General features: G+C 40.0%; 1 protein-coding gene across 1 annotated transcript in view; it reads right to left on the bottom strand.

Annotated features, from left to right (window-relative positions):
- whrna (whirlin a) overlaps positions 1-27,631 on the bottom strand; it is a 123,650-nt gene that overhangs the window by 4,065 nt on the left and 91,954 nt on the right. Inside the window, exons 6-12 of the mRNA XM_053339409.1 lie at positions 14,823-15,035; positions 13,447-13,668; positions 12,839-12,871; positions 7,408-7,482; positions 5,100-5,685; positions 4,123-4,280; positions 2,201-2,323 (exon numbers count right to left, since the gene is read on the bottom strand). Of these exons, the coding sequence (XP_053195384.1) occupies positions 2,201-2,323; positions 4,123-4,280; positions 5,100-5,685; positions 7,408-7,482; positions 12,839-12,871; positions 13,447-13,668; positions 14,823-15,035 (1,410 nt within the window). The remainder of the gene's footprint in view (positions 1-2,200; positions 2,324-4,122; positions 4,281-5,099; positions 5,686-7,407; positions 7,483-12,838; positions 12,872-13,446; positions 13,669-14,822; positions 15,036-27,631) is intronic.

Below are 27,631 nucleotides of genomic sequence, written 5' to 3'. Positions count from 1 at the left end.
TGGGCACTGGCTTTGATGTGATGCCATCATCTGTACCCTGAAAAGAACCAATGTGTCTCATAAAGACAGAAACAAACTAAACTTTTTTTTCTTACTTTCAAGGCAAATGCATCATTTTGATGCTCGGTCTTGACTGGGAGAAGTGCTGAAGTTGTGTACCTTGCTCAAAGGCCTAATAACATTGAGTTAGCTTTCCCTGGGTGAGTAAAGTTTCCAGAGCTCACTATTACACCTTCAAAACTGAACATGCAGAAAGTCTCCCACCTTTTCCATAACAAGTGACCTTGAGGCTGCCATGTTATTAATGTCTCTAAATAACTGAGAAGCGCTACTGTGTTATTGTTCAGGGACGTAGCAGGGGTGTCATGTAACTTGTGGCGTCCTCTCACTTGTAATCAGTAAAGTTTGCACCATGGCAAAACAAACAACACAGTTTGGAGTGAATGTATGCAATTTAAAAAATGTGAAGCAATAAATCGAGACCCATAAATAACTTTAACTTGATTAACATTTCAATCTTCTTGCCTGAATGGCTTAAATTAACTTTACCTTTTTTTAAATTAACTCTGTTAACCAAAGCTTCTGAAATGAGTTTTTAAGTTTTTTCAACATTATCCACAGCAATCAGCTGCCTTCTTATTTTTAGTCTCTCTCTCTCTCTCTCTCTCTCTCTCTTTCTCTCTCTCTCTCTCTCTCTCTCTCTCTCTCTCTCTCTGTGTGCTTATATAACTTTCGATGTCACAGACAATCCTGGTCTGATGTGAGCATTTGTTACTTGAATATCAGTGTGACCACACAGCTAAAGTATTGGCCTTTCCCCTTTCTTTCAGTAGTTTGTTGGCTTTTGGGATAAACCTACAAAAACGCACAGAAGATCATATGCTGGTACCCAATACTACCACCAGATCTTCTTCTGCAGCAGGGACAACACCACAGATGCTGTGTTTTCACTTAAGGAGACACAACCAGATACACACGCATAAGACAAAAAAAAGTTTAAAAGAACCTGATATCTTCTTGCATTTGTCCTGGTATTTGTTTACTTGGTCCCATAGCAATCCTATTCTATAAATAACCTTCCCCCCACCTACACAGACACCAAACATCCAAAATACTGCACCCACCCACAACACCAGACCTGCACAAATCCCCCCTCCTCTTCCTATTAAGACCACTCTCACTCTTTTACATCCTTCACACTCTCTTGCTGTTCATTCTTCCGGTACACTCTTTGATTTTGAATGTGCTGATTTCCAATCCTTTTATCCCTCCCCTCGCAATCAGCAAGCCTTTTTTATTTCAATCAACGCCTCTTTGGAGTGGGAGGCTGAGAGACAGCTTTGAGTGGGGTGTGGACTGTCGTCTGTAGCTGTTCACCGCACTGATCTTTAAATTGTAACTCCCTGTTTCCTCTGTGGTTAGAAAATGATTAGTTCTACAGATAGTCCTGAGCTAAGGCTTTGTTGACTTGCAAATTACCGTGGTGGACAGATATATGGTGCACACCAGACACAGTAATAGCTTTCTTTAATGGTGACTAACCTGTCATTCATAGATAAGCTTTTGATATTTAGATTTCACTCTGCATAGCCAGTGGATCTAAATATTCCAACATTTTTCAGTAAAGACATGCAATAAATGTAAGAAATTCCAGTTACAATCTATTCAGCCTCGTCGTTAAACGAAACATTTACACATCTGAACTGAGCCTAACCCGTAGTCTTTATTTAAAAGGTTCTGGATAATCTCCTTTAGGTGCTGCTTTTGATTCTACCTCCTTCCTTTATCCTTAAACATCAACATCCCATTATAAAGGCTGCCTTATCTGAAAAACTAATTGCAGTAAATTGCCAGAGTCTACAGGCAGTCGAGCCTTCTCGTGGAGGCCATTAATGTTGAAATCATCCTTGTAAGAGCCACAGTGAGGATGGAATGAGCAGGAATCTCAGTGTGAGTTCAGCTGCAGTGTGAATCCATATAAAGTCTTGAAGGACATCAAATCCCACCTGGAAGGTCGGCGCGCTGTATCATCGCAGAGAATCAAAAAGAAGCACCCGAGACAATAAACACAGCCGACAAAACGAGGAGTGTTCAATGACATCTAGACAACTGCATCTAAGAATACTGGGTTAGGAGGAGGCTAGAAATACCCTCATGAGGTTATTATTTAAATTATTATTATCTTTTCTGCATGATTTACCTGTATTGTGACAATTCTTGGCAGCGGCTGTCGAGTATTGGCTCCACCTTCGATGGCAATACCCAGGGTGCTGGCACTCTTTGCCACCCTCACTAGTGTGGATGTGGGCTCCAACAGCCCTGGCTAGAGGGAGAGAGAGAGAACAACACAAATCATAAGAATATGATTTATGCATATATTTAAAAAATCCTGAATATATTAATAACATTACAGAACCTCCTACTGTCTGCTTTCCCTTTGTGCCACAATGCATGCATATATTTCTCTGCCATTATTTATTCCAGGAGGCACTTAATGCTCAAAAATTTTCTCAATAGATTTATCCTTTTATAAAAGGTCCTGACTGTATGTAATACACATGCATATTCAACCCTGATAATATATTCATGAATAAGCAATCATGTCAAACAGATCAGAGGACAAATCATTTTTTAAGTATTTAACTCATTTTTAACAACTTCTAAGATGTAAGTTTAGTCACCTTTATGTCAGCTTGTGTAAAGCTTGTGTGTGCATGTTACAGGGGTTTGAATTAAACAGTTCAATTTAAAAAGCTCAATTAAACTCAAATAACTATTTAAAGGCATCTTGGTGCCCTAGTTTATAGGAAACTTGTAATATAACTGCAGTATCCCACTTGAATAATTCCTCTACCATTAAGTTAATGTCCTCTAAAACCAAAACTATGGGCAGTATGGCTAAAAAACTCCATAGAGCTGCAGATTCTTTGCGAATAAATCTCTATATATGGTTCATTACATTGTTATCATAGCTGTTAAATGCTAACAATATATCCTTTGTTAAGTTTTTAAATATTTTTCAATAGGAGATAACCTTTATGTTATGCATATCAATATATACATATGAAAACCCTTGGAAGTGAAATAAACCCCTTTAAGAGCAAACTCAACTACAGGCTACAGAAACTAGTAGTTAGCCTAGCGTCACTTCAGCCTTCTCCAAAACATGTTATGCAGTTTGCAACATTTTCTTCAGTGACTCACTCTGGGCCAAATTTACATACTTGCCCAACCCTTCCCACAATTTGGCACAAGCTAAGTGTGTGTTCTGAGTGACAAAAATATGACTAAGTTTATTAGGCAGTTTCTCTGCTCTTTCCAGCACACTCTTGTTTGACAGTCATACAGGAACAGTATTTCAATCCCTCGCTCCTTGGCAATCAAATGCATTTCCATTATCCATTTAGCCTCCACTTTTCCAGCCTAATAACTATCATCTAAAACAGACATTGACCCTTACAGCCCTATCATCATAAACAATCAGGCTATTCCATCCTTACTTGTTACTCCTTCCATCAATCAATAAGAACCAGAGAGCGATTTCATTACGCTACACTGCAGTGGGTGATGAATTAAATGATGGAGCATTCGACTGAATGAATGACGTGAAAGAGAAATAAACAGATGAGTGAAACAGAGGAAACAGTCTGTGAGAAAACAGAGGGAGGAGAGAAAACATCACTATTAGGATTAAGAACAGATTCTGGAGGAGGATTAGCAATAAAGTCCGTCAATTTATCAACTCTGCTTTTTTGCAGCTGATACACACATTTGTACTTCTATACTTATGAGGACCAGGTGAGAAATTATGCATTCTCTAACTGCTAAATCCATAAACATGATTTAAATTGTTCTCACTTAACTGAGCTTCGAATGTCCTCACTTACCAAATATAAGAACCAAATAGGTTCTTACCTTCCAAAAAGGTTAGTTAAAAGTTTTAATTTCCAAAAATGTCCACTTGTTCTCTTAGGATCTAAAACTCAAATTGGTCCTCACAAAGATAGAAATACATCAGCACACACACCTAAATGAACTGAACACATTTCGTATTCCCCCGCAGTTTAACAATTAATCATCCATCCATGTTTGGCTCAAAGCTGTGCCTAATCACCCCCTCACCGGTTTGTCCCCCCCACCCCCCTGGGTGTCACGGGGGTGGCGTGTGCGTGTGGAAAGGGAGCTGTTGTCTTTGTTGACGTGTCCTGACTCAGCTATGTCCACCCCGCTGTCTTCACTGAGGGTCTGGCCGCTGTCTGACAGCTGAGACAGGGCGCCACCTGAGGGAGAGAAGACATCGGTAGACTTGGTATTAGTGGTTTATTCTCCCGCTGTAAACAACATGTAACCTGTTCCTTCATAATATTAATGAATACATTGTTTAGTCTTTAAATATTTGTGTGTTAAAGTGTTCAAACACTTCCATATCTGTTGGTTTTACTTTTATCAAACTTTAACAGCTCTTTTCAAGATGTGAAACCCTATCTCAATCAGCACTGGAAGTTTTTTTTACATTTGTTCTGAAGAAGATATAATTTTTAGACTTAATACAAGATTAAAAGCTTATTAAGATTAGTGATGTTTTGCATGCAGTTCGTGTAATCGTACACAGTGTTCCGGGTAATTGCTCATTTAAGCACATTACGCCAAAGTAAACACATATTTGGAGAGATTATACACTTGACATTTAAACGCATCTTCACACAGAGACAAGACTCATCAAGACTCAGCATCTGGCCAGAGACAGTAAATAAATCCAAACTGCAGTATCTAATCGATGTTTCACAATTAGCAACGATACAACAAATACTTCTGAAGATGTCGACAAGGTTTGTGCACACCAATCAGTAATTCGTTACCTTGAATTAATATCTTGTGTGAAAAAATAGTTTTGTTTTTTCTGTTCTGTGATGTGTACAATACGTGTACTTCTGGTTTTTGCTGTTGAACGTATCTTTGTGATATCTTTATTTTTTGTTCTGTTTATTTGTACGCACAACCTTCTCACTGAAAACAACACAAATAATCAAAAACTTTATATGTTAACTAGATACATGCTGGGTCTGTACATTTTACCTCCTGTGCCCTACTTTTCTCACCTCGAGCTTGGGGAAGGGGCCGCACCTCGTTGACGTCGGGCTCTGCGTTGGGCCTGTGAACCTCCACTGTAACAAACTGTTGTTTAGTGCCAGGAGAGGAGGCGGGGGAGGCTTTGGACATGGGCACTAGCTTAAGTGGCAGAGATGGAGGTGGATGAGGAGCGGGGAGTGGAGGCGGAGGTGGAGGCGAGGGGGACGGGACCCCAGGTTTGGTGCCTCTGTTGGGGGACTGTACCCTGGGGAAAGGGCCAATGATGTGCTTGGAGACCATGGACAACTGAGCGAGGGTCATTTGTTCTTTCTTGGAAGGGGCTGAAGGTTCTCTCTTCCGGATGGCGGCGTATTCCCGAGAGTGGTCCCTGGGGTGCTCTCGTATGTGGTGTAGCGAGGGTGAAGTGGGGGCGTGTCCTGGGTCTTTGCTGTGGTTGTGGGAGGTCGGGGCTGTGAAGTACAGGCCTGAGTGGGAGGATTCGGACGAGGGGCATTTGTTGAGCTGGTCTTGTCTACTCGGACGCCTCTGCCCCCCTGGTGGGGGCGGAGGCTTGAAGGAGGGGGGGGATTCAGCTGTGGTGGACTGTACATCATCCTGAAGTGAGAGGATATTTTCATCATCATTGATTAAAGGTGTAACAAAGTACCTGGGCAGAATATACCGCGGTAAAACATGTGACCATATGCATCAAAGTGTCAGCAATACTGAAAGCAATATTAAACTAATCTGATGAGTTCTGACTCATTATTTTTATCTGCATACATTAAAAGCCAGATGCAATTAAATTGCACCCATTAACACTCAAGTGTCAGAGGTTTCAACTAATGACTCAAAAAAGTCTTTAAAAAAAGTCCTGCTTCACACTTATGAAATCAGTTTGTGTGAAGATGTTTAAAATAAGAGAATATGTGAATGTTACTCAAGCCAAGACATGACACTTTATCTATATGAGGACTTCAAGGCATTGTCTAATCTTTACTTTGACCCTATGCAGATAAAAATGTGCTAAGTCGGTTCATTCATCTTACAAAAAAAGCCAGCTTTTCTTACTTACCACCAGCTGTATTCAATTTAGGTTTTATCTATATAAAGATATATGCATATATATGGGATTTCTGCTCCCACACCAATACAGTGGAGGTGAATGGAGTTTAATTTGTAGTGGACACAGCATTTTGGAAAGACATGCTGATTTTTTAAAACTATTTTTACCCCAAAGGCTGTGAGCAGCACAAACAAACTTTCATTAGGGGTCAATAAAAAATATACTTTTGGCAGTTTGGAGGAAAACAATTCTTTAAGCGTTCTGTTATTTACATGTTATGCTAAAACCTAGAAGAAAAGACATTAAAAACTAAGAATGGTAAAAATGGGCAGACTTTATCAGGTCAGTCTGTTGCAACTTTGTTAAAACTATTGTGTGTATCAAACCAACTGTGAAAAAATGAACAGATTGTATTGTAACACCCCTTGCATTGTTACAAGACAGCATATATATTGCCTCTTATTTATCACCGATTTCCACTCATTCTCTCACTCACACAACTGCATTAGACGCCTGTTTAAACACACCACCAGTTGAAGTGACAACAAAAGTTGATCTTAAGATGTTCAACACATCCAAACCTGGTTGAACACGTCGCTGTTTGCTGATTAGAATCCGCTGGTATCCTGCGTTTCTAGGTAAGAGTGCTTGAACACAAACTGAACGGTGGGATGAACAACACTGAGACATGCATGGCTTGTCGGAGTATGGGGTAAGACATAAAATGAGCACAAAAGAAAGACTGCAAAAGAAAAGTAAGGTATGAATTGAGTGGCTCTTGGCCTTAGGCGATGGAAGACTAAAAATTCCCTACTTGACCTCCCTATCCTCACCTGCTGTTCAGACCTTTCTCTCTCTTCTAAAGTCTCTGTGCAGCCTTTTTTTAAACCCCATAATGCAGAGATGGAAAGGTGAAAAGAGAATTGAACAGACCAGGGGGCATACATTGCTCAGCTTCTGCTATCCTTTTTCCATACAACAAAGAAAAGAAGAAAGAAAGACTACACCAGCACTTATTCTCACAAACTTTACCTTCTCTAGTTCTCATTTTGGTGCAAACACTTTTCCACTCCACCTTAGTTTACAATATAAAAGCCTGCGGGTCAGCTTGTCTCAAGTACCTCCATCCTTTCCTACCTCTTCTCCCCTCCTCTCCCCCCCCCCCCTTTTCTTCCCACCCCTCCTCACATCTCCCCTGTGCTGTATCCATCTTTATCAGGCCAATGTCGTGGCTGTTCCTGCCTGCCTGCCTGCCTGCATGCTGGGCTCACCAGAGAGATGTCGGTCAGCAGCGTGTTGAGGCTCTCTGGAGGATCTTCCTGATTACTCTCCACCACGCTGTCATTCTGAGAGATGCAGGAAAGAAATAGAGGAAGAGGGGCACCAGGTGCAGAAGTGAAAGAGAAAGAGGAGAGAGAGTGAGCGAGAGAGAGATGAAAGGCGGCAGAGATAGAAAAACAAGAGAGGAGGGGAGGAAGAGGAGAGAGATTAAAATGAGAGGGATAAATCTTGTGAGCAGATGTTAAACAAAGATGTGCATTTATCCCAAACCAAATGCCAAATTAGATCTGGTGGATGTTCCACCTCTCCAAGAAAAAAAAGGATAGATGTAAATATCTGTTTGCATTTGCTCGCCAATCTCAAAATCTATAAGTAAAAGCAAACAAATAAGACATGTTCGCACACACACAAACACCTATCATGTCTTCTTCCACAAGCAAAACACACATGCAGTTTAATCGATAAAGAACCATCAGCTCAGTTGAAAGCAGGATTTGGCGACTCAATCCCACCAGCCTGGTGAAGAGAAGGTAATTTGCAGCTGATCTGTGAGTGATTTCGGAGCAGAGGAGCTGAGTTCAGAGAAACGTTGCCCTTCATTTAACTCTGCCACTAAACCAAAACAAAAACCCCATCAATTCAGCTTAATTACGCGTTGTTGCAGTGCGGGGAGCACTTACAGACAATTTATTTATCACAAGAGTCAATCGACTTTCTACATGCAGAGACGCAGCTCTGCAGTGTAAGCAGTCGGAACACGCTGTGCTTGTGTATGTGTGATTGTATTCATCCACATTTACCATCCGCAGACTGTCGCTGTTTGTATGTGTGTGTGTGTGTGTGTGTGTGTGTGTGTGTGTGTGTGTGTGTGTGTGTCTCAGTCTACCTAGAAATCATATTAAGCAATTCAGCAGAACATGACTCATAACCAATCCCAACATCCAGTGCAAATGTGAGAGGTAGGGTGAGTTTATGTAGTGGTGGTAACAGTATGGATGTGGATGGGTGTGTTGCACTGCTGTGATCAGAAAGCACAATAACCGATCAATAACTGCTCCTTTCCACAGATGTAGTGAATTAGAGGAAACTTTTGAGTTCAGGGCTCAATGTGTGGGAATGATTTTCTCCTTCATGCTCTGTGTGGAAACTGTTGAACTTGAGACACTATAGTTGTTGAATTTCCTGATTCTAGAGGTCTGCTCTTGGCCCTGTATCATAAACTGAGATTAGAAGGTTAGCAAACTATCTTTGGGCTTAATTCAGGTTTTATTGATCTTTTAACTTGCTCTGAAGCAACCTTTCAACATCCTGACCGCTGACCAATCAGATCACTGGAATAAAAGGAGTCATCATTCCCTCAGGATCCTGAAATGTACAAACGTCCTGAGATTATAGTAAAGTGACAAGTAGAAAAGGGCCATACATATATATATATATATATATATATATATATATATATATATATATATATATATATATATATATATATATATATACATATATATATATATCAATAGGTCAGATTTTAGCATCATTTTAGTTGTGCAAAGTTGATTTGACAGTGCGAATGATTGATTTTACTCTGATTTCATCACTGCAGCTCAGAATAACATGAAACCACTGTGCGATAATAACTGGATATCAACACAAAGATTGTTTTTTATCGGAAAAATAATCACACTGTTGTTTTGAATTGACAATAAATCCAACATTTGGATCAGATAGACCTCATCAGTCATTGATTACGTTTCTTCTCTTTGCTTCAATAGCAGAAACAGTCTGACACTACCTTTATGTGTTTTTGATGGATGACATATTCAGAATGGTTTCTTCAGCATCCAACTAAATAGCAAAAATACTCTATAAGTCATATATTACCTACATGTATTTTAAGCCTAAGCCTACTTTTAATATGTTGAAATTATTTCTAGTTTTCCTACCTATCTTCTAATTCTGTTGCATCATCACAATTGACTGAGCTTTTTGATAGCTAGCATGTGATACCTTTTATCCAGGATGGCCTCAGTCACTGAGTTCAACTCAGTCACAGGGAAGCCAGACTGAGTTGAACTCAATTCGACTTTTTGCTTTCCCCTAATGTCCCTATCGACAGACTTTAAGCTATAATTGGTCAAACATGTAGTCTGGCATGTCTCTCAGCTCCATCATGGCAGGAAGGAGTGCCATGATCGGCTTAAATCACATGGTGAGCATTTTTAAAGAGAAATATTGAGCAGTTTGAGCTGGTGCAGCTAGAGCAAACACAGCGAGTTAAACCAAGATTTAAATTCATTGTAAGTAAGAGGCAGGGAATGACTCGAGATGAGCATAACAGGTTCATAACCGCTCAGGCTAAAACATTTGAACCCTAAAGTGCAACAACAGTGGAAGCAACTGTGACAAACATTATTGATCTGGCCACACTGGCACTCAGTAGTGATTAGTCTTGTTGAGGCCACATTCAGATCTAAAACAGAACTGTGCTGTAAGAAACAAAGCGATCCAGGAAATACATAGAATAGAAGATCTCTGAGGTGTATTTGTTCTGATTTTTGACCCATCTCTAAATGACAGATATTAGTATGAAGCTTTTGCTTTACTTTTCTGAAATTGATAGTGAATGTTAAAAAAAACCAACAGCGATTCAGAATTCTACAGGGTCCATAATATGTGTGTGTGTGCATTGGTATGCAGTTGCATATATACCTAGCTTCGAGTGTGGTTCAGAAATCCAGTGTTTTTCATCCTCCCAAACCCACCCAGCTCTCTAATCTGCTTTACACAGCAGCGGTAGCAGTCACCCATGGGTCCAAAACAACACAAATAGGCACACACAGACACACAGGAAGAATACAGACCACACACACAAACTCTCACACATGTAAATGTCGCTTCTCGGAGGGGGAAAGCAGAAAGGCAGGGAGAAACCACGTGACGCTTTTGAATGAGAAGGACTATTTGTGGAAAAATCTGCAAACGGACAAAAGCTTATCTCTACTGTGTGTATGCTTGCGGGGTTTTTTTTTTGGACGTTATCAGTCGTCAATTGCTGACACATTTCCTACATACTGGCACAATTGTGTTTAAGCCTTTGGCACATACTGTATGTAAACTGAAGTGAACTACACGTGTGAGTGGAGACATTAAGACAAAAGGAAACACATCACACAATTAAACATTTAAAAAATGAGAGTGGGCTATGCTTTGCTATATTTCTCTGAAGGGCTTGTAACACATGGCTGGAACAAAGGAGATGCTACAGTACAATAAGACTTAGTATATCAGGCTCATTAAGTGTATGCCAAATGATGTAATGTAATGTGTCCATTCGCTTGTTTTTATGCATATTTTCAGTGTGCACATGAAAAAAAAAACGGAGTGGAAATGCCACAGCCACAGAGCCTTATTGTATGTAATTTCCCTCCATCACTATAGTGGCTGATGCAGAAAATCACAGCAACAAAACAAAGATGCTTTTTGGATAAGAAGTAGCAATAGGAACTGTATGAATTATATTGAGGGAGGAATTAAGTGGGTTGGAAAAGAGAGATGGTTATGTATTTTTCTTTTTACTGAAGGGAGGAAAGTCAAACAATTTTGGGTGAGAGTGAGGGAGGGTTTTAACCTTTCCTCGTGCCAGGTTTCTCCATCTGTTGTGAGATTTTTGTAAAAAAGATGAAGCAGTTTGTGCATATCAAAAAACTGGCTTTACTTGTGAAACATGGGTCACAAGGGGGCACATGCAAAGGACAAGAAACATGCCTCTGTATCAGGGCTTTATATTCCACATCAAAATCCGACAGAAAGATAAATGTCCTAGGAGAAGGATCTTTGTAGTTCTTGGTGATTGAACTGTGTCTCCTCAGACAATCTTCTTTTTCCAGCAGCCTACAGCAGCTCCCGCCTGCGCTGCTGCATCACAGCAGAAAGCAGAAGTACAGTTGAGAAAAATATGTGTCATAAAAAGTTGGAGGTCAGCATCACATGCTTGCCAACTTGTTCTACTAATGGGTGAGCTTAAATGGAAACTTGCTGATCATTGCTGTTTACAGTTCGGAACGTTAATATCGTCAGTTAATTATGGCATGTGGGCTTTCTTCAGTCCGTGGTGATGTTAACACACACACACACACACACACACACACACACGCTTATTATCTGTTCTTCCACAGCTAGCTGAACTGTTGGCTTTAATTACACACATCACCCTGTGCCTGAAATCAAATTGGCACATGCAGCTGTCCACCTCTCTCCTGCACATCAGTGCTGTGGACTTTAAACATTTACATACAGTGGCTAACAGATTTTATGGTGTACTGTTTGGCACACTTGCCCTTTTGGCTGGCTACACCTACACAGGCATCACGTATTCCTGCATACACCTGTCTGTCTCTCCTCTGCATGTCTATGAGCCTTGGACTAATTTATAATGTAAGGTTTTAAAATTTAACAGCATGCTCTTTGGAACAGCTGTTTTACTGACACATTTGGCGCTGTGACACTGAGATCATCACACATCTGATCTCCAACATATCAAACAGAGTCATGGTATCTCATCTAAATCATACTTATTTTGTATCGTTTATCATCATATCATTTCATCAGCAGCAGCCACAAAGCTGGTGCTCGTTCCTACTTTATTCATTTAGTGGCTGTGATAACAGTCTGTAATTATCAGGGGTGGCTGTATCTTTTTTTTTCCTTTTTTTGGTCATGTTTGTCATTCTTATGCTATTTAAAGACATTTTTTATGAGGGGAAGGTTCAAAGAAAATATCATTTGTCTTTTTTAAAGCATTGCAAGATTAAGCCTCCAGCCCCTTACTGATGCTTGGTTAGTTATATCTTTATTATATCTTGTTATGTCCCCTTGAATATAACAAAGAATGATTAACACTCTGTTACAAAACTCCATATTTTTCAGTTCAGAATCATTTTAGACTATTTTTCAGGTGGATTTTATGTCTACAAACACCCAAACTTTGTTGTGTTTCTTCTACAAGATGATACTGATCACTAGAGTTTACAATAAATGAGGATCTCTTGTGACAAACACAGTTCAGAAAATCTTGTCAAGGAGAAAAATGCTCCCAGCTTCCTCCATCAAAACAAGATGGTCAATTGGAAACTATTGGACTATGAATAGAGATGTCACTTCTTTATATCAGCTATAATTTTTGTCTTTGTATAATTATCTTCACAAGTGTGGAGCAACACTATAGTCAAATTAAGGTAGAGAGGAAAAAACAAGAAGGAAGAAAAACACTGCATACAAATCCACTGCAAAACAACAAACCAGGGTGAGAGCTGGAAGTGTGTGTTTCAGTGTCTGGTACACATCAGCCCTCAGGGAACTTAACAATTCCTTGTTCTAGTGTGTATTCTGTATGTGTTTCTGCTTAAAAGCATCCATCACTCCTACCTCCATCATATCTATCAGCCAGAGTAGCCTTTCCTGCAGAGAAGTGGGGAAAGGGGGAGGTTTTAGGGATGAGGTGGAGGCGAAGGTGGTTATTGCGATGGAACACACACACACACATACACACACACACACACAGACGCAAGCTATCAAATATCAGTGGAGAGACTTTTCAATCTCAACAGAAAGGCAGTGAGACGTATTATTGTTGAGCCAGACAAAGTCCACTCCAGACGTGATGTATTCTAAATGGAGATGATACAATCTATGCAAATGTATCGTACTAACTCCCCCACTCTGTTTCTCAGACACACACGTGTACTTAAGTCACTTTTGGAGTATTTATATAGACTTACTTTCATTTCCTGGAGATTTATCCTAAACCTAACCTAAAGCACTGACCCAAAAATCAGTGTTTTCTATGAGGGGCATCACTTTTGTCCCCAGTTGCACAAGCAAAATCAGTTTTAAGTCTTGTGTCCCTGAAAGTGACTTAATTCATACCCTCACACACACACACACACACACAGCCATTGCCTTTCTCAATTAACTCAAGTGTACACTACATTGAGAAGAGCCAGATTATTTTCCAACTAGTAAACCTGGCGTACCCGTGCAGAGCTGAGGGTGGTGTTGGTCATGAAGCTGGCTGAAGACGAGGTCAAGGTGTCTGGGTACGACACCATGGACATGGAGTCCGGTTGGAGTGCCGTGGCTCCAGCTGTGCCCTGCCGCGCCTTCAGTGCCTGAATTTCACGTCGCAGCACCAGCCCATCAAAGCGCTCCAGGTCCTGTGGGGTGACCAGGCCTCGCACTTCTGACAACAGGGAGAACTGAGGGAGGAAGGTACAGTGGGGGAGAAACAAGAGGGCAAACGTATATGATGTAACAGTCTTAATGAGACTCCAGTTCCCAGGCATGTTCATCACTGTTTAGTGTCCACTGGAAATGTTAATTAGTAACTCTTGATTTCCTTAAGGGTTTCTGTGTTTGGTTGTGTTGTTGATGTTGCATGCGTGTTGTCAAATTGGTGAAGATATTTCCTTCATTTGATTGTGTTTTTAGTGTATTGAGCTCTGAGGGCCACCGTACATTAAGCTACTTATAGTTTAAACCTTATTTTTTAAATGTTAGTGTAGTTATCTTTAAACCACATGAAAATCAGCTATGTTTCTGCCAACTGTTACTTCAAATTTAATGTCTGATCAACTGTAAACTGTCCTTCTTATACATCTGGACCTCTTTTATAGATGATTTGAGCACTCGAAATACATATAACAGCAAAAGTTCAGAAGCTCAAGCATAAGATTAAGATAAGATAAGATCATCTTCTTCTCAAAGAGGAGAACAAGAGAAATGTAAACCTCCTGCCTGCACCATTGTAACTACTGTAGTTAATGCTCAAAAACAACAGTCAGGAATCTTGTGTATCTGTGTAGGATTTTTGTCATAAAGCTAGAGCTCATTAATTCTGGCCTAAACTGTGTGTTATGGTGATTAAAACAACAACTTTGTGTAAATTACTTTTCTTTGAATTGTACATTTAATTTAATTGTAATTAAATCATTATGGTTGTACTTTTGCAGTTAATAGGAAACTAAACCAAGAACAAGGCATTTATTAGTAGCTCTGACTACAGTATGAGGCAGCTGCAAGAGCTTTCAGCAGGGAACTTGGGAAATTGGAAATAAAATACCTTTGATTTATTGTGTTTTTTAATAAGGTGAACTACTGCAGACTGTGAGAAAATCAAAAGCTGGAGAGGAAGGAAAAACTAAACAGAACTTTAGGCATTGGCAAAAAAGCCTGGGAATAAATCTCAGATGAGTTCCGAAAACTTCAAATCAAATCTCACTGCAATCACACACACATACACACATATACACATATACACACAGACAGACTGTACAAAAACACACACAACGAAAATTTAGTTTTTGATTTTGTTCTTTCCTCTCGAACAGACACGAGCCTCCTCATCGCTCACCTTTGCGTGGGTGTTGAGCAGCTCAAACAGAGCCATGACCAGCTGCTCCACGCCGATGTGTCCGTCCCGGTACTCCTCCACGTAGTAGCCCATAGTCTGCCGCTCCGACTCCGTCAGCAGGTGGCGTGCTTGCTCCTCCAGCATGGCCCGGGACTGGTTTACCAAGCTGGACAGGGTCACCTGTGAGCCTGCCACACCTTTATAAAACCCAGACTGGAGAGGGATAAAAAAAAGAAAAAAGATAAGAGATGGAGAAATGGATTATATTTATTTATTTCTAAAATTGAGAAAAGAGGTCAAGGAGAGAAGTGGTGGTGACGGTGGGAGTAAAACAGTATTTGATGATGTTAAGGATGAGGAAAAAATGAAAGAAGAAGGGGATGATGGCAGATTTGAAAAGAATGAGGAGGAAAACATAAAGAAGGGGTTTGGAGTGAAGAGAATGATGGATTTTAGACTAGGAGGGTTGAAGGACATGCAACGGGAAGGTGGTGAGCAAGGATGAGAGAAATGGAGGAGGACAGAAAGTGATGTGAGGAATGAGGGAAGACAGAAATGAGTAAGATATAGTAGAAAGGAGTCGGATGGAAGAGATGAAGGTGGTTGGGGGATATTGGGAAGATGGCAGCCGGAAGGAGGATGGTGGTGGATGAAGGAGAAAGAGGTGATGGATAGTGAGGAAATAGAGGCCCATAAAAGCCAGAAGTGAAGGTGGAGCACGAGGGGGTTAAAGAGGAGACAAAGGGAGGAGACCGATCGGGGCGGACAGAAAAAGAACATGGTTATAAATTACACCTACATACAATGAACCGGCCATCAGTCGTTTCATCCCAAATGTATAAATTACCATCCTGCTTCTGTCTCACCATCATCCGTTCTCATTACTGCTTTGTGGTGTTAACACCACAGCTTGCAGTGGGACAGAACCTGTGCCGTTCACACATGTGGGTGATGGTTTTTTTACATTTATCTTTCTGTTTACCACTTTCAAATCCATCCTAGTTGCACCAGCTGGCTTCCCTGCCAATCAGAATCAGCAGCACTTCAGAAACTGACGAGCTGCCGATATCACTTCTCCTGCTCCGTATCTGCTCCGTTTTTTCCCCTCACGCTCCCTGTTTCTTCTCTTTTCTCAGTTATCTGTTCACTAGCATGCAGCTTTTCTTTAATTAACTCCTTAATCAAAGACACCACTTCAAAGTCACTGCTTCAGGGTCTGCGTCTGCCTGCGTTTGTATGAGAAGGAAACAGGAGAAGGAAACAGGCCTGACACTGCCTTCCCCCTCCTCCTCCTCCTCCTCCTCCTCCTCTACCACCTCCTCCTCTTCTCTCTGCCTTCACCTCATCCTCACCTTCCACCTGCACTCGTCCATCTGTATTATCAGCAGTAGTTGTTCCAGTGTCCCGGTCTGAGCAGAGCCAACAACTGCTTAATGCCCAAGGTGAACTCTGGCTCTTACCCCTCTTGAATCTTAATCACTGCGATGCTTACCACCAGATTTTCTCTAAAGCATCAGAGTCCCGTTACTTAACTCAAGGGTGCTGCCAAGTGATCTGATGGGACCTCACAAGGCATGCGAAAGAGCCCGTCTGTCTCTCCCTGTCATTTTGGAGGACGTATTTAGCACTTGAGGGAGCTAATGAAATCGGTCGTCGCTCAAGTGGACTGGAACACCTGCAGTTTCCTGCTAATGAGGGCTGCTCGAGAAGGCGGCGCAAGAGGACGGAGAGAAGGCGGTTTTACTGTAAGACCACGATTTTACAGTTAATAGATGTTCTGTAACACTGGTCTGAGGCCATTCTCTGACCGGGTGTGTCGAATGGTAGATAAACTAAATGACCCTGTTATCACACTGACCAGCGACTACAACAACTACTGTCCACATCCAATCAATAGAGAGCAAATCAGATAAAGCCGGATCAAAAACTGGCCCAGTGAAGACCTGGAAATGTCACAAGAGAAGCACAATCTTATCTCTGCTGTAGTATGACTTCATTTAACAATAGAAAGAGAGAAAAAGTTTAGATAACATTTTTTTTAAGTAGTTTCTCAATAGATATGAGACTATTTCTCCTCTGTGTTTTGTTGGATCATACCTCCATTCATTATTATATTAACTTGTGGAACACATAATCCTGTAAGGTGTTTCCACCACTGTAAAAAATTGCTTGCAATACCTCATCTGAAGGCAAAGACTCTCAGAAAAACCACAAGAAAAGAGCAAATGGAAGAGGCCCACAGGGTAATCAGAAAACGGGATAGAAAACTGGGTTCAAGAAGACTTCTGAAACTAACTTCCAGAACTGAAGGAGAAGTTTGCTGTCTGATGGGTTGTAAAAAAAAATTAGGTTTTTAAAAAGAAATCTGAGAAACCAACAGGTAAGAGAAGCCTGAATAGTTCATAACATGCCATTAAAAACTAATTACTTTTGAGATTTGGGACTGTTTTGAGACACAGACAATAACAGAAAATAATAAAATAAAATAAAATCAATAATTGCACACTAACCTGAATAAAAACAAGAGTCATATAGCCATGCTGGAGACTCTGTGAGGGATTGGCACAGCGGTGATTTGAGCTAAATGTCAACATGCTGATGTTTTAGAAAGTAATGATTACCGTGTTCACCATCTTAGATTAGCGTGTCAGTGCGCTAACATGTGCCAATTAACACTTAGCACAAAGGGCTGCTGAGGCTGATGGGAATGTCATCAGTTTTGCAGGAATTCAGTCATAAACTAGACAAGTACTATACAGACTGAACTTTTAACCTGACAATGTTTAAAAGTGTATTCTTGACCTTGGAAATACTTCTGACTATAAATAATCCTAACTCAAAATCCACTAATTTGTTTTTTTCCAGAGCTTTCAACTGCATCTCAGAGTCTTTGTCAGCAGATGGCTCATTTGTCACGGAGATGGTTCAGTTGACAGTTTCCAGACAGTGATAGACCAGAAAAAGATGGAGGAGGTTATTAACACCTGACTCCAAAGACCATTTTTGAATAGAGAATTTGAATAGAGCATTAGCATGAGCACCTGACCAAATTACCATAGTAGCTCATGTTGGTCCACTTTGTAGCATTGTCCAAAGGAATCTGTCATTTGTTCTGAATCTGTTACTGGCCCAAATACATCTGGGCTTACCAAAATCCAGAAATGACATTAACCTGGTTTAGTTAAAAGAAATGCTTCCACTAGCCTCAGTTTGACGAAGCAAACCATGACTGAACAAACAGGAATTCGCTTCACTTCATAAACTTTTAATCTAAACCAAAGACAATAAACTGCCAGTCTAGAGTTTGTGCATGTGTGTGTTTTCCATTTCATCCCCTTCAACATCTGTCAGAAAACTAGACCGCGCTGACACACTTTTTCTCAAGTCAAACTTACTTTGATTTCTCACATCCCTGCTCTCTCTGCCTGTGTGTTTGCAAACAAAATTAGGACATTATTTTTCTCACGGGGAGTTTAAGCCCTTTTCCCGGAAAATGAAAGAGGACGAGGTACATCCCAGGGAAGAGAGGGGATGAAAGATTGCCATGCCGACGCTATAAAAATCGATTGCGGATGACAGTGGAACAGATTGGGTCTGACCTTACAGGGCAGATTTTGGTATTAAACCTGAGGTCAACAGAGAGAGGACAAGGGTATCTCTGCCATGATGCAATATAACCATCTCAAAAACAATCAAATTAGCTTCTTAACTCTGCCCGACAAAACTTTAAAGTCCACATATATGAAACTTTATGAGGGTCTCTGCAAAGTCAGGAAGTTATAGCAGACACATTTACTACATCATGAACACTATGCACATTAAAGTTGACAGATCTCTCTACGTTGCTAAGGGCGACTGTGTTCTGATTTAATCACATTATGAGCTACAATGCTCCTTCATCAGATGGAGTAATGAGAGTGCGTCATTGATAACAGTAAAATCTGTTTGATCCATACAGTCAGAGCTTGTCTGACGCTTGATGCTGAGGCTCAAACCAGCCTCGGTCTCATTCTGCACACACCGCTGAGAAGTGGAATCGACCCTGCTCTTATCACAGTTTAGGACTGTTAATAAACTTCATCAAGTGGATAGATCGTGGTCACTTATCACAGTCTCTCTCTCTCTTTGCTTTCATATCTTGTCAGGCATCAAAAAATATTTTATTAGCAACAGGATCAATACATGTGACCGGATCAGAATTTAACGTTTAAGGAAATTTAGCTGATGCTCTAAATTTGACTAAATTTCCAGTGTGTATCCAGAATACACATTACCACGATTGGTGATATTTATTACCCATTTGACTAATAAACAAAGATGAAGATAATTTGTACTGTACATGATTGAAATGAGCAGTAACAGATGTGATTTGACATTTACACAGCCAGTCTGAGGCATCTCACATTGACGATGTATCACAACTTAAGATCGATCGCTTATTTAGATTTTGTTGAATACAGCAACAGACTGCACCAATTTTGGTATGATATGCTTCATATTTTATTTTTTATGAAGGCCTGTTCGGTCATCATGAAATATAGCCTCCATTGCAGCTTTCATTTGACAGGGGTGTTAATCTATAACAAAGGTCTTCATCTATAATATCTCAGTACAGAGGTTGTAAAGTATCATAAATAGCTCTTACAAATACAGAGATGCTGACCTAACAGATACAACCCCGAAAGCGGTAACATCTGCCGTAATAAATTCACATTCAATCCTCCTCGTTTGCCTTTATATTTGCTGCCTTTTCCCTTTGCTACAGTGTGACTTCTCTTTATTTCTGCTAGTGTTCAAATGGGAGAATAATGAGATTTTTATGATATTTGTGTGTCAGCTGATGGACCTGATGGTTAAATAAAGACAATAGTCATCAATTTAAATATGCTGTGATCATGCATTCAAGTTGCCTACAATCCAAAAATAATTCAGAAGGAAATCTGAGTGGCATTCTATGGTAGGAGATGGTTTACCAATGTTACCATCTTAGTTTGGTATATTTGCATTCTAATATTTACTAATTAGCACTTAACAAATTACAGCTTGTTAGTAGTGCAAGTATTTGACAGTTTGAAAGGACAAATGTATTGTGAGAATAGAAATGTTGACCTGGTGGTAGCACTAAAGTACCATCCTGAGGGGGACATGGATATCTGTGCAGGGTATGGGAAAAGTTTGAGAATCCACAATTGTCTGTACAAAACTACAGAAACATCCGGCCAATAGTAACACTTCAGTATAAACCACAGTTATTAACCTTGTCCTTTGGGGACAATCATTGTCTGTGCAAACTTTCATTGCAATCCACACAATAGTTGCTGGAATATTTCACTCTGGACTCAAGTGGTGGAGTGACTGACAAACGTTGCCATCATAAGAGCCATACTGCTAGTTAAGGACATTTACAGGGCCGACCATCGTAATCACTGAGGCGGTACCACACACATATAAGCAGTAGGTGGTAAAATGTGGTAATTTCATACACATACACATCAGAACTTCCACTAAAAAAGACAAACTTGCTTTGTTATAGTCATAAACCTCCTGCTTGGGGACGTTACCAAGATGGTGCCCAAGTGAACCAACAGACTTTACTTTTACAAGCTCTATAAATCCTCATCACACACGCTGTCAAAGTGTTTATGAAGTATTTATATGGCTCCATAGCTGTCTTTCAACAGTTGATGTGCTTTCTGCTCTTTGGTTCAGTCTGTGATAAACTGTCTGCAGACACATTACAGTTGCAGGCTTTGGATTGTTGCTTCAGTTGTCTTGAATGTATAAATGTGCATCAGTGCAGAAGACTGACTGTCTAACCAGGCAAGATGGCAAGATCTATTGGTTTTGATTATACGGAGATAGGAATTACATCACAGCAATAGAACAAGCTTGTGATTGGCAAAGTTGAAATGAGGATATCTATAATCTTGATGTTATACAGAGTATATATTCAGAAATATGTCAGGCTGTCAGATATCTTTGTGCTTTCCTGAACCACACTGATTCCCATCAGCAGTCTGTCAACAGAAAAGCTGCCCAGGCATTTCTGAAATGTATAATCAGTGCTCTGTCGCAAAAGTTTTTTTTTTTTTGATTGAGAGAGATTTAAAACAATCCTAAAAATTAGAAATCTCTAAATATCGACTCTCACTCTTTATGTTTATTATCTGAGCTTGAATTGGCTTTAAGCAGAACCAAACTGCCCAAACTCTAAAAAGACTCACTGTCTGCCTGGTTGTACTAGTAATAGTAGTAGTAGTATTTGCTGGTGTCACAATGAACGTCATCTTCTCATGCAATGAATGAATGTTTCAATGCAGAGGATTGCCAGCAGCTGATTTTGAATAGTGCTACATGTCTTCAAAATGTAGGATCCACACAATGAGCTGTGTAGTTCTGGTAGAAACTACTGTATATACTGCATATCACTGTGGCAACAATCTCTGTGCATTGATAACTTCATATTATCATAATGGCATAGCTTTTTTAAAACAAATTTGAAATGTATATGTTGTTTAAGCACACTATACAATTATCTATCATAGTTACACATTAATGGCAAATTAAATTACAACTGTAACCATTTCTGTGCATATAAGCCAGCTTGTCACTCAGCTATTTGTAAGAAAAAATAAAAAGTGAAATGTAAATGTGTGTGAACTAGAGCAGCTTGTTACAGAGGTCACGTGGGATTCACTGTTGGGTTTGATAGTCTTCATTTATATACGATCAATACGAGAAAATGAGTTGTGTGGCAGGATGTCACATGTTAGACAGCCAAACCCTTCCAGGTGAAACAAATTGAATCTTTTCACGTGTTTCAAAACCTAGTAACTATATGGCTGAACTGAGTGTGGTCAATGTTACAGGGACAGTGGTAGTGTCTATAATGTGAATTCTTGGATACACACCTTTAATGCAGTACGTTCTGTTCTCTTATTTTTCAAACCTGAGTGAAATTCTTTGAAACCTTGTGGTAAACACTAACTTTATGTGCTGGATTTCGGTTCATGCGGCACAATTTACACCCCACCTAAGTGCATTTATCATTCTATTCAAGCTACTAAATGTTATGTAGCTATTGTTCACAAAACGCCTGTGTCTTATCATTCAGTCTCAGCCTTGCTTTTCTTTTTAAGTGGTGGGAATCAAATGTAATCACTCCAGTTTTTGTTGTTTATTGCCCATTGTGGTTTTGTAAAACCTTTAAAACCGCTGGAAAATACAGTGAATTCATCATGACTTCTGGATGCTCGCTGTCACACAACAGTTAGAGAGGCCAAAACTATTTCACTGCTGAGAAACAAAAGAGGTTTGAGAATTACAGCTGTCTTGTTCGCGACAGAGCTTTGGGACAGTTTTTAAAGGTGATGGACTCATCTTGATGGTAAAAGCAGAATATCTCAAGGTTCAACTCAATAGCTTTTCACCACAATTTCAAACGGTTCACTTGTGTGTCCTCTCCTGCTAACTAACATGACATTGTTTTCATCACATCTGTTCTCAGTTGACCGAGCACTGAGCATCTCAGCCTGCATCTAAATCCTGCTGCACCTTTACTATTACGTGATCTCTGCAAATTAGGTTTGACTGACAAACACAATATTTACCCTCGTTATTTGCTATAAAATATTTTGTTGTATCTCAAACAACATTCATTTGCTCTAAACCAGGGCCCAAATGGGGTCAGAGCAGAATTAATGATTGAGAATTGCTGTGTGACCTATACTTAATTAATTAGCTTATCGGTCGGGTTTGGCCTTTGGGCTGCAATTACAGGATGGAGGGATAGAGGAGAGCCAAAGGGAGGAGCGTTTGTGTGTGTGTGTGCGTGTGTGTGTGTGTGTAAAGGCAGACCGCCGAGATGCACTGAAACTAAAAGCAGCAGCCAGGGAAGAGATAACATGAGAAGGGAGAAAATAATAAGATGGACATGAAGCTGTTTGCTTGTTTAAACAGTACAATCACAAGCAGATCATTCTCAGAGAGATGAATATTTATGTAGAGTACATGTTGACACCGTGTGAGGCGGGCAGTGGGGGTCGAGTCTAACAGAGGCGGCCTGGCTCACACGAAGGAGCTGTAGAGCTGTGAATTATCACCTCCCTCTCTGCAGACGAGCCCTAAAGCCCTGCTGCTACATATCTTTCCTTCTTAATGCCTCCTCTCTCCTTCTACTTCTCTTGGTGTGTCCGTCTCACACACAAACAGAAACACACACACACACACACACACACACACACACATGATCGTACTAGTACACATACACACAGCAGCAGTCTGTCCACCTGCATGCACTTTAGTAGTCTTGGCTTATTCTGAGCTTGTGCACGCTGACTCTCATAATCAAAACAGTGGTTTCATTTCTGACATTTCCTCCACATTTATCCCTTAAACACACTTGTGGTGTGTGTGTAGCTTATGTTTTCAAGCTTCTTAGTGATATCTAGAGCTGTAAGCCAATGGTTATTGAAAAGCAGGGTTTTTTCGCTTTTCTTTCTTTCTTTTTTTTAAAATAAAGCACATGGAAACTTTTAGTTTTAAACGTTAGGAACACTACATGGCCTCCCAACCCAAATGTAAAAGTTGAACATCTCATTCCATATACTGTATATCGCTGTAGTCAGTGTTTGTATAGTTGGCATTGGTGTTGAAGTTTGACTCAAAGATGTTGACTGTGTGAAAGCCACTAAACTTCTTCCACAACAAACTAGATTTCTTTCTTTCCTTTTCTGTTTGAATGTATCATATTTCATCAAATAGCAGTCAGGGCCTTTATTTACCAAAACTACAACGGTACCAGGCCTTTATTGGAAGCATGTTTATATTATTTCTTATCCCTCTACGTGATAAGCATATTTGCTCGCATTTTAGTACGAAGCCTCAGTTTGCTTTATTACATTTTTGTTACTGCATTACAGGTAATCCATTTACTCCACCTGCGTGTGGAACAATAATTCAAGCACTTGAGCTCCACTCAGACCGTTGTACCACTTAGCTGTAGCTTTCAGGTAGCGTGTTTATGAATCTATGCTCACCAGCTGGCCAAGTCACCCTGGTTACCTATGCTCATGTAGTATCAGTGTTTTCATTATTAAAACTATGATGTTATCCCTATATTAATGTCTTACTCCTTCTCTACACATGTGTTCATAGAACCAGAGTTACATCCAGGTGACTGATAATTGATTATCTTGCATTCGCAATGCAGCCTATAAATAAGTCAGCACTAGTGAAGTTGAACAAATAGCCTCCACAATGGAAATAACAAGAGCAGGAAACTTTAAATTTAAATAATACTTAAAAACATAAAAAGGCATATATAATACACACACACATTAAGATGCACACTGAGAAAGACACGCACACACTTACATTGATCGTACCCTCTGAGGACAGTTTCATCACCAAGATCAAAAAGCACCACTTTCATCAAACAACATCTATTTGATCAAGGTCAGTCTATAGGAGGCTTTGAAATGAACACACAGCGTGGTTCACACAGCATGACACTGGAGCAACAATATCATACCGTTGACACTTTAATAACAGTCTGCATCCAATTCACTTCAATGGCTATGAAGAGTACGTGAAGGGGTATTGTAGAGGACAGAGGAGCGGGTTAAAACTGCTGGTTTATAGATATTGACACTGCCACATGTGGAGAGAGAAGGATGGAAGCCTGGCAAGTTGAAAACATGGAAGAAATGCTACTGTTTCACTGTTGTTTCAGTCACTAGAGAATGATATAATAAACTGTAGCAATAAACCAATAATATGCCATCTTTAATACTGAAATCTGATCATCTATTGCAGACAAAGTCATTCTCAAACCAGTATTTCAAGGACCTGCTGCAGGGCATTACAGCCTTTATAGTGAGAGTAAAAATGTCTCTTGCTGCTCTTTGTGAGGTCCAAAGATTCAGCATGTAGTTCATAATACTGAATATCTTCCTGTTTTATTATGTGCACCAACTGGCGTGCTCTGTTGTGAATAAGAAAAATAAGGGCTGGATATAAAGCAGTGAACTGAATATAGATAACTGTATTTTCATGTTGTTTCTTTGACAGCTGCACCAGAGAAAACAGAGGAAAATCTAACAAACATGAGCTTTGACCCTCATGAATGAATTATTCCATCATTTTCAGGTCGTTCTTTGCAACTTCAGATATTTCTAATTGATGTCGGTGTTCAATCTGGAGAGGATTGCATGATGTTTTATTGAGGTTATTGATCGTCCTCTCCACCTTAATGTGGTAATCAGGACAGATTCAAACCTCATCTACTTTTAATGTCTTTGTATAAAATTCTCTCTCTCTCTCTCTCTCTCTCTCTCTCTCTCTCTCTTTCTCTCTCTCTCTGTATTTGTGTGTGGCAGGGATGCACAGATGCTGAGAGAGCATGCGCGAAAAACTTTGGAAAGCACATTTCCCAGGTGTTCTGCCAGTTTCATATGGAAAGACATCGGTAACATAAACGTGACATCAAAGACTTACATCCAACCTGGGACCTTTTGTTGTGTCACCTCTATTTCACTGTGAACGGAAGAAAAAAGCAGGAACGCCAAACAATCTAAACAGCATTTCACACAGAAAGGCTACAGAAAAAAAAAAACGTTGCTGAATTTTGTGCTAGGAAAATTTGATGATTTACAAAGAGTTGAGGTACGCATTAAAAATCTATCCTTTTGTTTCTGTTCTTCTCAGGTGTGGTTGTCAGCGATAAATATTTAAGTGTAGCAAGAAGGGACTCGCACACAGTAGAATAAAAACAGCTGATTTAGAATCAAAAACTTTCTATCTGCTGAGCTGCTCCTAAATCAAGACACTTTAAGACTGGCAATCGTTGTATTTCTGATTTGATATTCTGTGGCATTGACGTGACGATTCCTAATCATCATGGTGGTAATAGGACCAAAGTTTACTCCAATGTGAAAGCAGATATATCTTCTACCTTAAAATGCTACATTCTAACGGCTCAAATGAAGAACTACATATGACCTGTTTTCTGTGACTCTATTTTATTGTGTTTTTGCATCGGTGTGTCCCATCCCTAGAGTCAAAGCTGACATTTGTACATCTGTGTATATGTGTATGCATTAAGTATATACATGTGTCATGTCCTGATATGGTTGTAATGACCTGATCTAACATGATTGGCTTTCATAAGTGCTCAATCAAACCATTGATCATTGATTAGGTACACGTGTAGAGTGACCCACATATAGGGAGACTCATCATGCATGCTTCATTCTGCAGGGAGGAAAGTCTAACATGCACTAAAACATCTTCACAGGTATTAATAAGAATATTTCAAATCTAGACTCCAGTCTGAACTCTTTTTTGTTCTCTGTGTGCGAGTCCTAATTCTAAAAAGTGGTTTTGATTTTGCATTAGTCTTCAGTGTATTTAGTGCGTTTAAAACTGTCAAATTTTGCCCAGCCCACAGTCCCACCTACGCAGTTGGAGTATGGTCCCTTTCACAGTTCTGGCAGTTTTTCATTAGGGGCCTGACTTATTGCTCTGCACATACAGGATAAGAGACTGGATGGGAAGGCAAGTGTCCTGTAAATTCTTGGAGAGGATGAAGGCAAGGGAGGGGTCGTAAATTCTCTGTGCTGACTGGTGAAGGCTGCTGAGGAGCAGAAATGCTTTTCACACATGACCACCTCACAGAGTTTGTAAAGCTGCAGGTTAGATTATATGCAGATATGCTGTTGTAGCTGCAATGAAACACTGATATAGCATTACAGCGTGAGTGATTTTAATTGAATTGTTAACAGAATGATTGATGGATACTGTCAACACCAGAAAAATGTACTGATTATTAGTTGAAATGCCTTTAAATAACTGTTTTTCCTCTTGCAGCTGTGCACATAGTGACTTTCTCATTACCAGTGTGGAAGAGGCATGGTGTTGTTAGACCACCACAAGTCTGCACAATTTGAAATTACTCACGGTAATCACAAACTTGGGGGGAAAAAATCCTGCTTATCTGAAAGTTGTGCAGAACCATCATGAAAGTACTGGGTCAAAAAGGAAAACAGTCACTGTTGGACTCTTTATTTTTTTATTTCGGTGTTATTTTTCCAGGCTTTTGCCATCATTTGACAGACAGTGCAGAAACAGGAAATGTAAGCAGAGGTTCCAAAGCCGGGAGTCAAATTGTGGATGTTGTGGTAATGTGTTATGCAGGTTAACCATTAGGCCACTGGGTTGCCCTCGGTGTTGGAATTTTTTGATCAAAAAGACAATATTTAGTTGACCTTGACCCAGTACTGTTAGTTGTTTTAACTGAACCAGACATTTACTGTGGGAAGCACTGACAAACAACTCATTTCATAGTTTAAATATATGGAAATGTGTTGGTTTGGTGATTTAATGGGTTTTGCAGTTTGCATATGGAGAAACTGCATCATTTATGAAGTGTTCAGCAGATACACCTTTTATTTCACAGATCCTTATCAGTTACAAATGCTTCCAACACAATTCATCTTAGCTGTTCTGTCTGAAAAGAGCACTTTTGACAAAAAGAGCAGGTAATTACAGTCACTGCTGTGCACACCAGTGAAGTGCCATTCAACAAATGGGTTAAAACAAAGTCTATAAATAACTTTTAAACCAACTTCAGACTCAAGTGTGAAGGAAATGTTAGTCTTCTGCTCAAAAGACCTCTTGCCTCCATCTTCACCCTCTCTGTTCTCTCTTAAAGTGTTGCTATGCCGTCTCACCCCTCTGTCAGGATAAGACTGTCCATCAGGGCTGCCATAATGAAAAGTGAGCGCTCCCCCCACTCACCTTCCTCCCCT

The sequence above is a fragment of the Scomber japonicus genome, chromosome 19 (genome assembly GCF_027409825.1).
Source record: "Scomber japonicus isolate fScoJap1 chromosome 19, fScoJap1.pri, whole genome shotgun sequence".
Classification (NCBI taxonomy): domain Eukaryota; kingdom Metazoa; phylum Chordata; class Actinopteri; order Scombriformes; family Scombridae; genus Scomber; species Scomber japonicus.
The sequence above is the reverse complement of the archived record's forward strand: the minus strand, read 5'-3'. Positions and strand labels throughout refer to the sequence as shown.